Genomic DNA, 17,373 nt, shown 5'->3' with positions numbered 1-17,373 from the left:
GCTGTTGTGCTGTAGGTATTGTGTCAGATGTCCCAGTGCAAGAGACTGGGTGAGGGGCACCAGACCTCTTATACTGACTTTGCAGTTTCCTATAAACTCATAATCATTTCAGAATGAGTATTTTTAAAAAATTATTTTGACCTGTCATTTATTTAACTTTATTTTTCTTTTGGAAAAATTATTTCCCCAAAAGAGTTTGTATATACTGTGAAAATTTATAGAAATGGTGTATAAACTAGATGGCTAAAGGAGAGACTTGAGTTATTTAATATTCAGATAGAAATGCTTTTTGAATTTGTGTATTTGTCTGCCTTTTTTTTAAATGCTGCCTCAGAATATTGTCTCCGAACTTAAATTACTGAAGAAAAATGTATGTTAGGAGTTCTTTTTTTAATTTGAGAAAATACTTGATTGGGTTTGGATTATTTAATCATTAGGTAATAATCTGCATCTGTTACATATAAGAGATCTTTTTACTTTGTCATGCTGTATTTAAATCATCATAAATGTGAAAAATTTAATTACTAGTACTGTTTATTAGTTTTTGAAGCATACTTCCTGATGAACAATACCATGACTTTTATTTTTACTAGTATTCTTCAACATCCAAATATTCTTCAGTGTGTTGGACAATGTGTAGAAGCCATTCCCTATCTTCTGGTGTTTGAATTCTGCGACTTGGTAAGTTTTTAGTAGAGATTCCAGTTGAAGGTTTGAATGGTTATATCCACATGGGTTTGTTTTCCTTCCTTCCCTCCTTCCCTCCTTCCTTTTCTTTCTTTTGTGGTTCTGGGGATGGAACCAGGGGTGCTTTTCTACTGAACTCTATCCCCAGCCCATTTGGTTTTGAATCAGGATCTTGCCAAGTTGCTGAGGCTGGCCTTGAACTTACTATCCTTCTACCTAGTCTCCCGAGTCCCTGTGATTATAGGTATGTACCACCATACCTGGCAGTCAGGTGTTTTTGACAGATATAAAATGGGGGGTTTGGGGCTGCTTTCATGTCTGTTCTAAATTTGAAGAACTTTGTGATGTATTGACTCATTACCTTTGATATTAACTTACACCTAGGTGAGTGTTTCATTGTACTCCAAGCACTGTGCTGTTTACTTATAGTATCATATTCAGTAAAGACCCTTGTGTTAGATATGAATATTTGTCCAATCTTTACTTATGATTAAAATAAAGCTCAAGGAGTTTAAGAAAAATGTTGTGTATCAAGTATTTGGCTGAGTCAGAGCTTAAGATCTTCACTTCAACGAGACATTTGTAAAATTTGAATTTTCTACATAGGAAACCCAAGAATATTCCTTACCAATAAAACATCTATGATCTGTGTCAGTTGTTGAGAATAGTGAAGGTATATAACATCAGCAGTTTTACAGATTTAGATAAAGCTAGGTGCGGTGGCCCACACCTGTAATCCCAGCGGCTCAGGAGGCTGAGACAGGAGGATTGAGAGTTCAGAGCCAGCCTCAGCAACAGTGAGGTGCTAAGCAACTCAATGAGACCCTGTCTCTAAATAAAAAACAAAAATAGAGCTGAGGATGTGGCTCAGTGGTTGAGAGCCCCTGGATTCACTCCCCCCCCAAAAAAAATTACATAAATATATTTTTTTATCTTTTAGCATAGTATTACTCATGGGGATTGATTGGTGTTTTGTACATTTTGTGAATAATTTTAATAGCAATTTCTACATGAAAGTTTCCTATAAACAGCTCTTCCCTTGTGCAGGATATTTCATCTTCTCTCAAATCTATTTTTAACACATAATTGTTATTTTCCAAAAACTGTGGAAGATGTTAATTGAATTTTCTAGGTTTTAATTGATTTTTTTTGTATCATCTCAGTTTTCAGAACATTTAAGCTTCTTGCCTGTGCTCAGAAACTTGGGAGTCCCCAAAATAAATCTCCAATTAATTCAGATAGCATTTCCAGCAGTTACAGTAGAAAGAGTGCAATAAATATGGTAAATTTTTTCTTTAATTCCTGCATGCGATTTGCATATCTCTCTCATTGGCAAAGATGGTTAATTTCAAAGGAAAATCAATTAGTAAGCTTGATGTATGAGCCTTTTTTTGGAATTTGCCTGTGACCCTGAGTCCCCACACCTGCGCTCACAGCAGTAAAGTAGCTTTCACTCAGCTTCCGAGTTGGCTCTGTGTCAGCTGCGCTCTGTTCCAGACCACGTCCATTTTCATTCTGGGGTCAGTGATTTTTGTTTCTATGTGCTGGTGTGTGCACCTGTGCACACTCACAAACATGTATTGTGGTATATTTTCATATAGTGTTGTTGATGGAGCTTTGGAATCAAATTTGTGAGGTTCAAATCTCCTACACCCTTTTAATTTTTTTTTTTGAGGGGGTAAAGGGGTTTGAGTCAATTTTCTGTCAGTTACTAAGAGAGTCATATAAAAATCTCCCCCCTCAACGATGAATTTTCCTTAAAATTTTCATTGTTCTGTTTATACATTTTGATTCTTTGTTGTGTAAGGGAAACAAATTTATGATGATTTTATATGATTTGAAGTTTTTAATCACTGTGGTGGGGTTCTCTTTAAGGTTAAAAGCATTACTAACAATACAGCCTGTTGTTAATCTAGTTATGCCAACATTCTGATGGGCAGAGTTGACCTGTTTGGTTAGGTTCTTTATTAATCTTTTTTTGGGGGAGGGGCTAGTTTACTTCTGTCATAAATAGCTTTTTGTTAAAATTTTTATTAATCTTGCAATCTTGGTCACTTAAAATGGAACATGTAGTCTGTTTACATTTATTATAGTTAATGAGATATTTGGAAAATTCTCTGCCTATTTCTATTATTTTTCCTTCCTCCTACCGAGTTTTCTTTTTTTGCCTTCTTTTGGATGCTTGATTTTTCTTGTTTCAGTTTTCCCCATCTACCAGTTTGAATTTTAGAAATTTTCTTGATTTTATGTGTGGCTACACTAGAACTTGTAACATGAATACTGAACTTTGCAAAGTCTAGAATTAATCAATATTTTAACTCTGCCCCAAAGAAAGCAGAACCTTGTAGAGGTTTCCTCCCTGTGAGGAAAACTGGAATTAAACCTACTTCTTTGGGGGCTGGGGAATGTAGCGTAAGCGGTAGCGCACTTGCCTGGCATGCTCGGGGCGCTGGGTTCGATCCTCAGCACCACATAAAAATAAAGATGTTGTGTCCACTGAAAACTAAAAATAAATACTAAAAATTTCTGTCTCTCTCTCTCAAAACAAACAAACAAACAAAAAAAAAAAACCTACTTCTTTGGGTCATCCCGTGGTGGAAGGTGTTTAGATACTAAATACTTAATAGTGGGGCAGTACCAGACAGACTTCTCCAAGATGCGGAGGCAAAACACATTGTCTTCTATGTCTCATGTAGATGGGACAGACATTGTATGGTATTAAATGGTACGTAAAGACGAAGAGGAAGGAGCTATAAGTGGTGTTCTGTGTTAATTGACTCAGTGTGATCAGAGCTGTGATATTTGTGTTCCTAGGTTATTGTGGTATGAAAATAGTTTCTTTTTCACTTAGCTCTGGGTGACCAACATATAGACAATCCCAGTGCAACACAGCACTGAGTAAAAAGATACACCACCAAGGCACACCAGTGTGTGAAGGAGAGGTCTGCTTGTCAGAAGTCCACATTTCTGTTGAACATGCCACCTTCAGTCCTTAAGCTCCTAATGTTGATTATAAGTGACAGTTGAAACACTCTTTGTGACTGAACATAACAGAAATATGTAGGGATCAGCACCTTTTTGAAGTATCACCTTTGTCTAGACTAAATGAGGGTTTATAAAACTCAGATATTTTATTTTGGCACTGAGTATTGAACCCAGAAGCACTCTACATCTGAGCTACATCCCCAGCCCTTTTTATTTTTTATTTATTTTATTTTAGTTTTTGGTATTTTTAGTACAGGGGATTGAACCCAGAGGTGCTTAACCCTGAGCAACACAGCCTAGTTTTGTTGTTGTTGTTTTGAGAGTGGGTCTCATTGAGTTCCCTAGGGTGTGGCTGAATTACTAAAGCTGGCTTTGAACTTGAGATCCTCCTGCCTCAGCCTCCCAAATCACTGGGATTATAGGCATATGCTACCATGCCTGACCTTTTTTTTTTTTAACTTTGAAATAGGATCTTGCTAAATTGCTAAGTCTGGCTTTGAACTCCTGCCTCAATCTCCTTGGTCTCCTGAGATTACAGGCCTGCACCACTGTGCCTGGTCCCTTCCTGAAAGTTTTTGTAGACAATATGATTGAATTTTTTCCTAGAATGATAAAACACAGCTTAATGTTTTCCCCTGAATGAGTTCAGGAGTTGGATTTCATTTTAGTGCTGTTTTAATTTAGTTTTTATTGAAGCTGCTTCTTATTTTGGAAAGTAGTAATTTAACTTGCTTTATAAAGAAACACTTAAGGGCTAGGGTTATAGCTTAGCAGTAGAGCCCTGGCCTGGCACGTACAAGGCGCTGGGTTCAATCCTCAGCACCACATAAAAATAAATAAATAAACGTACCATATCCAACTACAACTAAAAAAAAACAAAGAAACGAAACACTTAAAACATAGCCAAATACACACCTCCTTTACTATTACCATAAATGATCCAGTACTGACAAAATTCTAGAATGTTCTTTGTATCTTTGTCACTGTGTAGACATTGTTTTTAGGAAAACATAATAAATATATATTTTCTTCATTAACAATCTTGTAAAATTCCCCCAGTACTTAAGAGATCTCAGATTTAAATATGTACATATTATCCAGGTACTTGTAACTAAGTGTTCAATGCATATTAACTAGCTTAGAATTATTCAACTTACATACTTTGGGGTGAAGTTTATATATACAACCCTCCAGAATAACAGGTGAAATTTCTGAAAACTTATTTTACATGACTCACCTAAGTCACATAGGGTTCACTCCTGAAGGCTGACCAGCAATAAAATTTTAAAAACAGTCATTGTTCCTCTAAAAGCAGAATTTCTATACGATCCAGCATTTCCACTTTTGGGGATAGTCCCAAAGAAGTGAAAGTGGAATGGATACTTGCACATTCATGTTCATGGCAGGATTATTCATAGTGGCCGGAGATGGAAGCAACCCAGGTGTCCATTCATGGAGGAGTGGGTATACACAGACAGTGGAGTATTATTTAGCCTTAAAAAGGAAGGAAATTCTGATACATGCTACAGCATGGATGCTAAGTGAAATAAGCCAGATGCAGAAGACAAGTTCTATGTGATTCCTCTTACAGGAAGGACCAAGAACAGTCAAATTCATAGAGACATAAGGTAGAAGGAGGGATGGTTGTCAAGTGCTGGGGGAAAGGAGGAGAATAGTTGTTTAATGGATGCAGAGTTTCAGAGTTGCAAGATTAAAAAGTACTGTACATGGACAGTGGCGATATCACACGAGAGTGTGAACGTACCTCACATTACAGAATGTACACTTAGAAATGGCTAAGTTGGTAGATTTTTATGTTAAGCATTTATTATCACATATTTTAAGAAAACCTACCAATTAAGGTGCTATCAGGTGTTATCGGTACTGTGAGGAGGCTTGTATGCCCTTGGGAACATCTGGTCATTGCTTGGCATGGCAGTCCCATACCAGGGTAAAAGCTGTTAACCTCAGGTCCCTCCAGCTTGCCTAGTAGTGAGAAGTCACTTTTCTCTCTATGGGCCAGCTTCATGTTCTCACCTCTTCCCTAGAAAACCTCAAGAGCAACAGGTTCTTCAGCAGCAAGGATGGGTCACTGACCAGATCACTGGCCTTGAAGTCCAGCTACTCTGGAATCAGCTTGTGGAGAGACTACTGAGGCAGTTAGGTGGCATTGCCTGGTGAGCCAAAGAAGGCATCGTCTTGAACAGAGTACAGGGATGTCCCCAGGACACACCAGGGCCTTGCTTGGACACTTAGCCCTGCTCCCAGCCTACACGACCAGAACCTGCCCAGACACAGGCCAGCCCAAACAGAGTAAACTTCGTCCAAGGTAGGAACTGCCCTCTGGCCATGGTCCAAGGGATGGAGAGGGCAGTGGTCTCAGGTCTGGTCATAAGCCACAGTGGAAGGACCAGCAATCTTCAGTTCTTTAGGCCAGAAGAAATTGAAGTATAATGGCCCCTTCTGTTATCACAGTGCAGCTGCTCTCAAGTAGAAAGGAGAGGCTGTTTGTACACTTGTAATTCTGTATAAAACAGAACCATTATCCTGACTTTAGAAAGTGATAAAAACTCGGCTAAGTGCGTTTGTAGCTGGTCTGCAGCACCCAGGGTGTAGTGTGGCTGGGGCGTGTTATGAAATGAGGTGGCAATGATGGCACCTGTTGTCTGTACCCCGTAGGCATGACAGGGACACAGTGCCTCCCAGTGATATCAAGGTGATGAGGCTGTTTTGGTTAAGGGTCACTCATTGACCAAAACATACTGAACATATGTGGAGCAGGAAGAGCTGTGCTCGATCCTGAGGGAATACCGAGGTCAGGAGCCTGGTCCCAGCCCTGGCTGCCTCCAGGGGTGCTTATTTAACCTCTATAAGCCTCCGAGCAGATACCTGGGAACTTTCACCCATGAAATAACATGGTGAATAAATGATTGAGCACAGAAAGTATTCCATAAGTGCTAGTTATTTTTATTTGCTTAATGGACAATAATTACTTAATAAATAAAGGTTTGAACAGCTAATGACAACACTGCTACTGAGACTCCACCCAGTCTCAGAGTAAGCACGCTGAAGTGCTGTGAGAAAGAGTACACTAAAAGTAAGGGGTTTTGGTTTTGTTCTATTTTGGGGGTTTTTTCGAGGTTCCGAGGATTGAACTCAGAGCCTCACACGTGGCATGCAGTGCCCTATCACTGAGCCAGACCCCAGCCTTTAAAACAAACGTTTGCTTAGAATGCACAAAAGATAGAAATCCTGACTAGTGCAGTTGGGAGGCTTTGCACAGGAATTGGCATTTGCTCTGAGGGTTGGAGGTCGAGTGGGTGAAGTCTCTTTAGGCAGCAACTGCAGGAGCCAGGTTTGGAAGTGTGGAAACAGTAGATGACCTGGCCGTTGAAGCATGGAGACTTGGGGCAGGGGCATGGTGCCATGGTGGGTGAGGCAGGTTGGGCCTGCTGGGAAGGATTGGGTAGGAGGCAGGGAGATGGCCACTGGAGACCAGCTGCATGCTGAGGTGGTCAGAAGAGCAGAGGGTGAGCTTGCTTTCTAGTCAGCAGTTCTTCAGCTCCATCACGGGACTCCAGACCAGGGCTGATAATTGCAAGGATTTCTTCCTGAATATGGTATTCTGCTTCCTTCACTATGTTCGGACACTAATGCAGTGAGGGAATTTCTGAAAGCAGTTAGTTAGCAGTGACCAGATGAGAGTGGGAGAGACGTCCACTTGGTGTTTGATGTGTCCCACATTCCTCTGGAATTTGCTTTCTTTGGGCTTGTGAAGACCAGGTGACTGGCTGGGCAGAACCAAGGGGAGCTAAGGCTCAAGACTTTCAGAACTGAAAGGAATCTGGGTTGCTGCTTTCACAGGGTGTAGGGAGGAAAGGTCCTGCCTTGGGTGATGCTGCTGTGCCAGCCTCATGTAGTGTGTTGGGCCTTCGTCACTCATTTCAGGCGTCTTCTGACAGCTGGGTGAGGTAGGAGGCTGAGTCAGATGAAAGGACTTGTTGAAGAATCCTGTCCAGGTCTGTGTGTCCTCAGGTCCTGCTTTCTGATCATCCTTTATGCACTTGACTTGCACAAGGGCGCATATTACTAGTGCTGAGGTGGGGCTTTTAACTGGTGGCTGATTCTGTCCTGTGCCCTTTTATACAGAAAATGCCTCATTAGTGGATGTCTCTTATTTATAACTGTGGTCATGAAGCCCATGCACCAGGGACTCTTCCAGATGCTGAGCGTACAGAGGAACTACATGTCCCTAACCCTGTGGAGCTCAGTTAGAAAAGCAGGCACGTGGAGTCACAGTGAAACAGATATAAGGAGGTCAGAGGAGCAGGTGATCAGAGTCCAACTTCTAGCCAACAAATGGATGTTTGTGTTGACTGCTGGCGGCCCTATCAAGCTTGGGAGTGGGGGGGTGGGGTGACCAGCTGGAGAGGGCATATTCCTAGTCCCTGGCCTGGCCCAATTCTGGTGCCTCTCAGGGGCCTTTTCCCTCCAACGCCTGGCTGTTACTTGGGCAGCACGTCCTGGCCCTCTGTGATAGGCAGCCCTGACTGTTGTGGCCAGGCCTTTCCTATCTACCCTTCTACTTGCCTCATGCCCACCCTGCATCTGCTCCTTGGTTCTTCCTCCACCAGCTTCCTGTGGCCACCCTCCCCTCCTGTCATTGCCGTGACAGCTTGTCACTGCTCACAGCACCTTTGTGCAGCCCAGAGCAGGAGCACAGGGTGGAGGCGCCGTGGAAGTGGTTGTCTTGGCATGTGGCTTCCCTTGTGCTCCTGAGCACTGTGGCTGTCCTGTGAGACTTGGACACGGCTTGGCTGGATGGTGTGCTGTGGCCTGCAAAATGCTTATCAGGTTTTGAAGGTTTAGTACAAAAGAGAAAGTTAAAATTTCATTGTTCTTTTTTGTTGCTGTTGTTGTTGTTGTTGTTGTTTGTTTTGTTTTGTTTTGGACTTGGGATTGAATACAGGGCCTCACATGTGCTGGCAAGTGCTCTGCCATCCAGCTAGGTCCCCAGCCCTTTTCTTTTCTCCTTTCCCTTTCTTTCCTGGTACTGGCAATAGAACCCAGGGGAGCTGTGCCGCTGAGCTTCCCAGGCTTGCCTTAAACTTGAGATCCTTCTGTCTGCTTCAGTCTCCAAGTCGCTGAGATTATAGGCATGTGCCATCATGGCTGGCCCAACTTCAGTAATTTTAAAATGTTGATTACATGTAAAAATATTATATTGGATTTATTGGGTCAAGTACAGTATATTACTAAAGTTACATTTATCTGATTTTTATTTCCTTATGACTTTGGTATTGCCACTATAATTTAAAATTGTATATCTGCTTGCATTGTGTTTCTGTGGAATGGCACTAATAATGTGAAGGATCTCTGGAGAAACACCCTCTGAGATGCAGGTGACAACTTTTGAGTTTTAGAATAATTTAGAACCCCGGGCTGGGGATATAGCTCAATTGGTAGAGTGCTTGCCTCGCATGTACAAGGCCTTGGGTTCAGTCCCCAGCAACACACACACACACACACACACACACATATACACAGAATACTTTAGACCTCCATTTCTTTTTTTTGGGGGGGGGTGCTAGGGATTGGATACAGGGGCATTAAACCACTGAGCCACACCCCCCACCACCACCTTTTTTTAAACCCAGTGCCTCACACATGCTAGGCAAGTGCTCTCCTGCTGAGCTGTTTAGGACCTCACTAAGTCACTGAGGCTGACTTTAAACTCCCCGTCCTCCTGCCTCAGCCTCCTGAGCTATTGGGATTACAGGTGTGCACCACTGTGCCCAGCTCAGACCCCCTGTTCTTGATGTAAAATATATTGTATTGCCATATGAAGACATAACTTTAAACATAATCAGATTGTATTTGCTTAAAGAATAAAATAGTATTTTCCCAACTTAGTTGTCTTGTAAAGTTTAATACACAAGAGTAATGAAGTAATAAAAAAAAGCTCAATAAAAGTTTGAAATCAGATTTATTTCTAAATTTATCATTGTGAGACTTCAATTAAAATGCTGGGATGGAACTGCTTTGAGGAAATGGTTGTCACCTCTTACTCTGGGGGTTGTCATTTGAACTTCTCCGAGGCCTTTCTCCTTCTTCCCACTTAATAAGCAGATATTCTTGAAGGTACTGTGTGCCTGTTCCTTTTTGTTGCTGTTGTTCTATTTAGTTGTTCATGACAGCAGAATGCATTTCAATTCATTATACGCAAATGGAGCATAGTTTTTCATTTCTCTGGTTATACACAGTATACAGTCATGTGTACCTAGGGTAATGATGCTGTTCTTTAGTTTCAGAACACAGTAGGAAACTGGCCAGAACCCAGCTGTGTCCACCTTATTTCTAGTGAGAGGGATAGGCAAATAAACAGAATGTCAGGGAATAACCAGGGTACCTCATGACTTTGGGCTGCCCAAGTGGGAGCAGGGTCCTCTCTGGCTGTCATGGGAATGCCTTCACGTGGGGTATGCTTTAGGTCAGCATGACAGTGTGGCCTTGTGAAGTAGTCTGGTTCAGAGTTTACTTTGAAAATAGGTGCAGGACCTAATAATGGTGGGTTGAAGGTGGGGGTCTCATGGCAAAGACGACTCACAAATGACATCTTTTACTTAATTGTGATCTGCTGGAAAAGAGTTCAGCAAATTGGCAGTTTTGTGCTGCAGGTGTCCGGCTTGAGATGCCTCTCAGCCACGCAGGGAGGGAACACACAAGCCTGGAGATGAGGAGCTGGGCCAGAAATGTATGGCCTCTGATGCCATGGGTGGATAAAATCACACAGAAATGTCCATGGCCCTGAAGACTGCAAGCTGGGCCCCAGGGCATGTGGTACTTCCAAGTGCCTGAGAGGAGGAAATAAAAGGTACCGGGAAGGAAGGGCTTTGACATGGGAGAAACTCAGGAAAGGTTGTCCCAAAGCAGGTGACATTTGGAGATGGAAGGAAGGGGCCCCTGCTTTGTTATGCTGGTGTTTGGAGGTGGCATCATTTGGGGGCAGAGGGTGGCAGTGGTTGAACGTGTGTTTGGGGCACTCAGGAGATGGGAGCGGCCGGGAGATGAAGCCAGAGCAGCCCAGGCCTGTGAGAAGTCTGTCAGGAAGAGTGGAGTGGGAGGGGGCAAGAGGAAGACAAGTTGGTTCTTCTGTTGGTTTGCCTGAGAGGTGTTGAGCAATAGAGCTGAGACATGATGGATTTAGGAGGACACTCAGTTAAGAAGGCACAAGGATAATAATCCATGGTGACCAAGGAGGTGATGGGTTAGGGTTGCAGCTGTGGGAGTTGTATGAGAGGTGTGGCCTCTGGATGGAGACCGGCAGGGCTCAGTGAGGTTTCATTTCTTGAACAGGATATTAGGCATGGCTCTGTTATTCTTTCTTCTTCTTCTTTTTTAAATTAGTAACTTTATTAAATCTCAGTCCTTGACCTCATGTCTTTTTTGTTTTTAAATATTTTTTGGTTGTAGATGGACACAGTACCTTTATTTATTTATCAATATGTGGTGCTAAGGATCAAACCCAGTGCCTCACACATGCTAGGTGAGCGCTCTACCACTGAGCCCCAGCCCCAGCCCTTTTTCTTCTTTTCATTAAATTTGTATTGAAATGTCATAAGTTCTCCCTAAAAATCATTTTAAACTTTTGATGATAATTTCTCATTTATAAAGACATTTACTTGTTGAATTTTTATATTGTATTAAAATCAATTCATTGCTCTCATTGTCCTACAGGATGGATGGATGGATAGATAGATAAATAGATAGATAGATGGATGGATGAGACAAACCAAACCCTGCTGGTCTTTTGTGTTAGAATTTAGGAGCTCATCCCTAGAAGCCCTTCCAGTTGCTTGTTCTATCAGTTCTTAATGTAGCCCTTTGCTGCCACCTAGTGTTAGAGTTTTCTTTTGGAGTTTTTTTGCAGGGGTGGTGAGGAAGGAGCTTTTTAAAACCTGAATAAAGGAAATTCAATTTAATTCCAAATACATTGCTGTTCTTGGTGACTTTTTTTTTTCTTTAAATAATAGACAAGGGCTGGGGTTGTGGCTCAGAAGTAGAGCTCTCGCCTAGCACATATGAGGCCCTGGGTTCGATCCTCAGCACCACATATAAATGAATAAAATAAAGGTATTGTGTCCAACTACAACTAAAAAATAAATATTAAAATATAATAACAATAATAATAGACAAGGGGGCTGGGGTGGTGGTTCAGTGGTAGAGTGCTTGCCTAGCACGGGTGAGGCACTGGTTTCGGTTCTAGCACCACATAAAAATAAACAAAAATAAAGTTCTATCAGCAACTAAAATAAATAGATAAATAAATAATAGACAAAAGTAATAATCCATGTCTTCTTATCAAGTACCATTACAATACAGATAAAACAAACCAGATACCTAAATATATAGATGTCTGGTTCTGATAGAGTGGATTAATATAAAATCTATATAATGATTAAAACTTTTATGCTGTTTTTTTTTTTTTTTCTTTTAAACTATGGTGCCAGGAGAGCTCTGAGGCGACCCCTCTAGAACATGAAACAAACCCTGATCCCATATAATCCATCGTAAGTCTCACCCATGAGGAGCAGTAATCTGGCTGGGTTGAGGAGCCCCTGATTTTTGATGTTAATTCCTTATTCCCTGGTCAAAGATATTTTGGCCTAGACTGTGGTAACCTTCTCTATTTTTAAGTAAAATCTTTTTATCATGTTCAGTCATCTACATTTGGAAAGTAGGATATGATATTTGGAGAGAAGACAGTTAAAGAACAATGAGTGGCAATGAATCTACTTTAGATAACCTTGAAAAATAGCTTCATAGCCAGAGGGACTTGTGACACTATTTGCCAGCAGCTACTCTTTGTTTTGGGAATTGGCCAGACATAGTACAGCATAATCATACTTTCATGTGAGAGTCGTTTTTTCCTTTAATGGCTGTTGCTGCCTCAAAAGGGTTAGGCAAAAGAATTTAAGTTGCCATTTCTTGTTGGTAATATTGGTAGACTCATGATGTGTTTCATGTTTACTTTCTAGATGGGCTACCTTATAAGAATCCCATTACAGCCAGACACAATGGTGCACACCAGTAATCCCAGCTGCTTGGGAGGCTGAGGCAGAAGGATCTAAAGTTCAAAGCCAGTCTCAGCAACTTGGCAAGGCCCTAAGCAACTTAATGAGACTCTTTCTCAAAATATAAAATAAAAAGGGCTGGGGATGTGGCTCAGTTGTTGAGCAGCCTGGGTTCCATACCTGGTACCAGGAAAAAAGAAAAAAAAAGAAGAAGAATCCCATTAGACTGCAGGTCTGGAGTTGTTTGCTGGGATTTTTCTGAGTTAATTTGTTATCTGGATCTTCCACTATTCCCCTGCCTCCCACTGCTGAACAGAGCCTAGACATAGATTTTTTTAAAGGAAAAATAAAAGAATGTCTATTTCTTCTCTGGAGTAGTGCAGTTGGGAACAAAAGGAGAAAATGACTTGTTTGGAGAGAAATCTGAGGGGGAGAGCGCTGCTGGCTGCTGTGCAGGTGGTGCCGGTGGAGGGTGCCCTGAGCCCACAAATGGATATGTGGGACTTTAACTTATTTCATGTTCATTTCTGTAAAACAAATTGATTTAATCTGCATACTAATTTAATTCACTTGCTATGTAGAATTCTCTTGACTAGTTGGTAAACGGAAAAGTAGAAGCACAGTCTAGCCATTTATTAGCACTGCAGCCTTGAGCAAATTTCTTAAGCCTCAGTTCCATACTGGAAAATGTGTGCAGTTGTAAGGAGAGTGTGCCGCGGGGTAACCAGCGCAAAAACCCTACCGGGTGCTTGGCACAGTGCTTAAAGGCCCAAGTGGTAGTGAATGTCAATATCAATATTATCATTTGTGCAAATATCACTGAAACTAAGAGTGGAAACAAAGGCAGAGTCTTGGCATGGACCAAGAAGTTACATTAGAATGTATTTAGTATTAAATATGGACAAATGTTGATAAAGGAATATTGTGTTTTTAAGTTTTACCCTGGGAGGAGTTTATAAGTTGTAAGAAATGTACACTTTAATTGGTCAAGGAAAACATCCATCCTCAGGAATCTTTTCTTGATTCCAATTAAAAAAAAAAAAAAAAAAACAAAGGCTACTGGCTTGCTTTCCAGATTTTACTAACTAATCATAAAAAGTTTTAATTTGGAATTTAGAATTAAATCACATCAGTAAGTATTTAATTATGTTATATACTTCCCAAGCCAGCATGGTGGCACACACCTATAATTCCAGCTACTCAGGAGGCTAAGGCAAGAGGACTGCGAGTTCAAGGCCAGCCTTGGAAACTTAGCAAGATCCTGTCTCAATGGGCTGGGGCTGTAGCTCAGTGGCAGAGTGCATGCCTAGCATGCGTGAGGCACTGGGTTCGATCCTCAGCACCACATATTTTTTTAATAAACAAATAAAATAAAGGTACTCTGTCCATCTAGAACTACCCAAAATTTTTTAAAATCCTATCTATCTTTTGGGGAGCAGTATCCCCAAAAAAGTGTGCTCCCCAAAAAGATAGACTTACCCATCCCCCAACGTGCAGTCGTGAAGATGGGGGACCTTTGGGGCTGGGGTGGTGGCTCAGTGGTAGAGTGCTCACCTAGCATGCATGAGACACTGGGTTCAATCCTTGGTGCCACATAAAAAAACAAACTAATGTATCCACCTAAAACTAACGATAAATAAATAAATATTAAAAAAAAAAAAAAGATGGGGGACCTAGGGCAGTCACACAGAATAGCCAGAAACTCCAGTATCTCATGTGTGTCAGATGTCTGACTGGGTTTGTTCCGTTTCCTGCCCAGGCTGCTGTCCTCTGAATAGGCTTATTAGCTTGGTGAGTATTAGGAGTGACTGGAATGCCCTTCCTCACAGTGTTCTCTGGGCAGCACAGGGCCCTAGGGAAGGAAGCTGGGGGAGACCTGCATAGTGTCTCCTCGCTGAGCAGGCTTCCCCTTCTCTCCCCATCTTCATCTCCTTCTCTCCTCTATTGCTCACTGGTGCTTTGGAGGTGGCCACGGAGCCTTCATAATGAAGGGCTCACTGACCACCTATCTCCTAGTCAGGCAGTTCAAATGACGCCCTTTCTTTCATCCTCCACATCACCTCTTGGTTCTCTGAAAATTTCTAGACTTCTGCACTGCACTTAGTTTACATTTTGCATAATTACAAATTTATATTTTACATACTGTCTTGTTTTATATGTTTATATATAAAAAAATCTTAGACTGGCCTTAAGAGCATAACAATGTCCTATACTTTTAAAAATGCTGGGATATAAGTACTTTTTTAATTCAAAATTTCTTTAGTTGCAGATTCTTTATTAAGTGCAAACCAAAGTAGCTCTTGGTAAGTGATCTGGATAATGAGTGGCCGCTAAGGCATATGTCCGGAGGCTAGTTTGTTTGATGATCCACTTTGACACTTACATGCACTGTTTTTTTGCAGGGCGATCTAAAAGCTTACCTTCGCAATGAGCAAGAGCACGTGCGGGGGGACTCACAGACCATGCTGCTGCAGAGGATGGCCTGCGAGATCGCTGCGGGGCTGGCGGCCATGCACAAGCTGCATTTCCTGCACAGGTGGGTGTGGCTGGGCACAGGTGCCTCATGCATCTCTACTGTTGTGTCCATAGAGGCTATGCAGTTTGTGAAAAGGCACTAAGGAACCTTTAGGAGCACAGGTTGTGGAGTGAATCCTTGGCTTAAACAAATAGAAGTAGTTCTTCCCAGTGTCCAGGTAAAGGTTGAGTTGGGTTTCATTTAAACCAATACTAGTGAATAAAACGTCTTAATACAGCTTAAGATCTAGAAATTATTTCCAGAATTTCAAAGAGTTTAAAAAGCGTACATGCCGCAGAGTAGGGAGTAAACAGGCCCAGTCTCCCTGGTGACATCCTGCTTGCTGTGTTTTTTTCATGTCACCTCTAGGCATCTGATTGTACTACTAGACACTGTGTCCTGGTTCACACCCCAGCGCAAGGCCAGCAGCATCTTTTCATAGAAGGTCACAGCATTGGCTTCTGGCCAGCTAAACAGTTGGCTTACAGGTGCCAGCTCAGAAGCAAGGGTGTCAAGGGCTTGGATCTGGGGGCCTGTCCTCGTGTCCAGGGTAGAGGTGGTCACAAGCGGTTTGGGCAGTGCAATGATCCAGGTAGTATTTCTGTTGAAATCTTTCAAGGACTGCATGAAATAACCTCTGCACTTTGTATTTTGTTCAGGTCATTGTTGGTGGTTTTCATAATGAAAACAGCCAAGGGTTTTGAGTTCTATATCACATGGACTCTGTTCGGTGAACCCCAAAAGAGATTTCTACTTATTATCTTCCAGGCTTTTGACCTCAGATTTATGTTTAAAAGACAATTTAATTTCTTAGATATCTGGGGAAACCAGGATGATCTCATTAGTTGGCTGACTAAATCATGTAGCTCTTAATAACCCAAAGACCTGAAAGGGAATACCTGTGTCTTGACTTGAGGGAGGTGTCTGTGAAGTATTAAAAAAAAAAAAAAACAGATTACAGATTAATACATTCATAGTATGACTATAACTTTTTAAAGTAAGACCTGGTTGCATTTGTTAGGAGTGTATGGACAGGCTTAGAAAAGTTCCCCGCTTCATAGTGGGGAAAAAACGGAAGCTAATCTTTTTCCTACACATCTGCATGTTATTTGACTTGCAGTAATGAACAAGTCGTTCTGATAAAGTGTTCTTAAAAGACCTAAAAGATTATGGGTTTCTTCAGGCCCAAGGTAGAATTCCTTACATAGAACTTAAAATGTAAATACCTGTTCATGTGATAATGGAGAAATCCTGTATTTAGTCTTTGAATCTTTTATAACATGTTAATATCTAGCATGATTTTTATTGTTAATCTTTTGTCAAATACAGATGATTATTGCCTAACACTTGCCTTAGGGATTTTTTAAATTTTGGAGAAGATAACATTTAAAAATCAGAATCGGGGCTGGGGATGTGGCTCAAGTGGTAGCACACTCACCTGGCATGCGCGGGGCACTGGGTTCGATCCTCAACACCACATAAAAGTAAAAAAATAAAGATAGTGTGTACACCTAAAACTAAAAAATAAATATTTAAAAAAAAATCAGAATCAGCAGCTTAAAGTTACCAAAGACAGCTAGAAATTGTGTTTATAAAGCCCAAGTACCTTTCACTAGTATATTTTAAAAATTAGCCAAGGTGTCAGTGTAAATCGTATTTTCTTGTGAGTTTCCTTGAGTTAAAGTTTTACCTAATTTAGAATTTGTGGACTTTAAAAACAAAGATGATAAATTAAATCACATGATTTGGGCTTTATTCAAATACAAACAAAAGCTCAAGGTAAAGAAAAAAGAAAATCCTTGAAAGCATTGACAGATTTTTCAAACATCATTGCAGATGTTTTAAAAGTAGCCCTTATTTTATGTAAAAGTTTGTGTGGGTCAGGATTTTATGTTTTAAGTTCTTTTTTTGTGTGAGTAGCCTATTGTATGGCGTATTTAAAGTTGGGATTTAGAATATTTATTGGTTGAGTTGCTGTGTTGATTGGGTTGAAGTAGAGCAGCCCACCTGTCCAATCCAGGGTTGTCACTCATTGGGAACTGGTTAAGTTTTGTTTTTCTGTAATGTTTGAGAAGAGCCTTATGGCTGGGTTCCAGGCAGCCTGTGTTTCTG

The 17,373-nt window shown here is 41.2% G+C and overlaps 1 protein-coding gene across 1 annotated transcript in view; it reads left to right on the top strand.

Annotated features, from left to right (window-relative positions):
* Nucleotides 1-17,373, top strand: part of Lmtk2 (lemur tyrosine kinase 2) — a 65,138-nt gene that overhangs the window by 16,860 nt on the left and 30,905 nt on the right. Inside the window, exons 5-6 of the mRNA XM_015501907.2 lie at nucleotides 594-681; nucleotides 15,149-15,282. Of these exons, the coding sequence (XP_015357393.2) occupies nucleotides 594-681; nucleotides 15,149-15,282 (222 nt within the window). The remainder of the gene's footprint in view (nucleotides 1-593; nucleotides 682-15,148; nucleotides 15,283-17,373) is intronic.

The sequence above is a fragment of the Marmota marmota genome, unplaced genomic scaffold, assembly GCF_001458135.2.
Source record: "Marmota marmota marmota unplaced genomic scaffold, marMar, whole genome shotgun sequence".
NCBI classification, from domain to species: Eukaryota; Metazoa; Chordata; class Mammalia; order Rodentia; family Sciuridae; genus Marmota; species Marmota marmota.
Note: the sequence above shows the minus strand (reverse complement) of the source record. Positions and strands in the feature narration are given on the sequence as shown.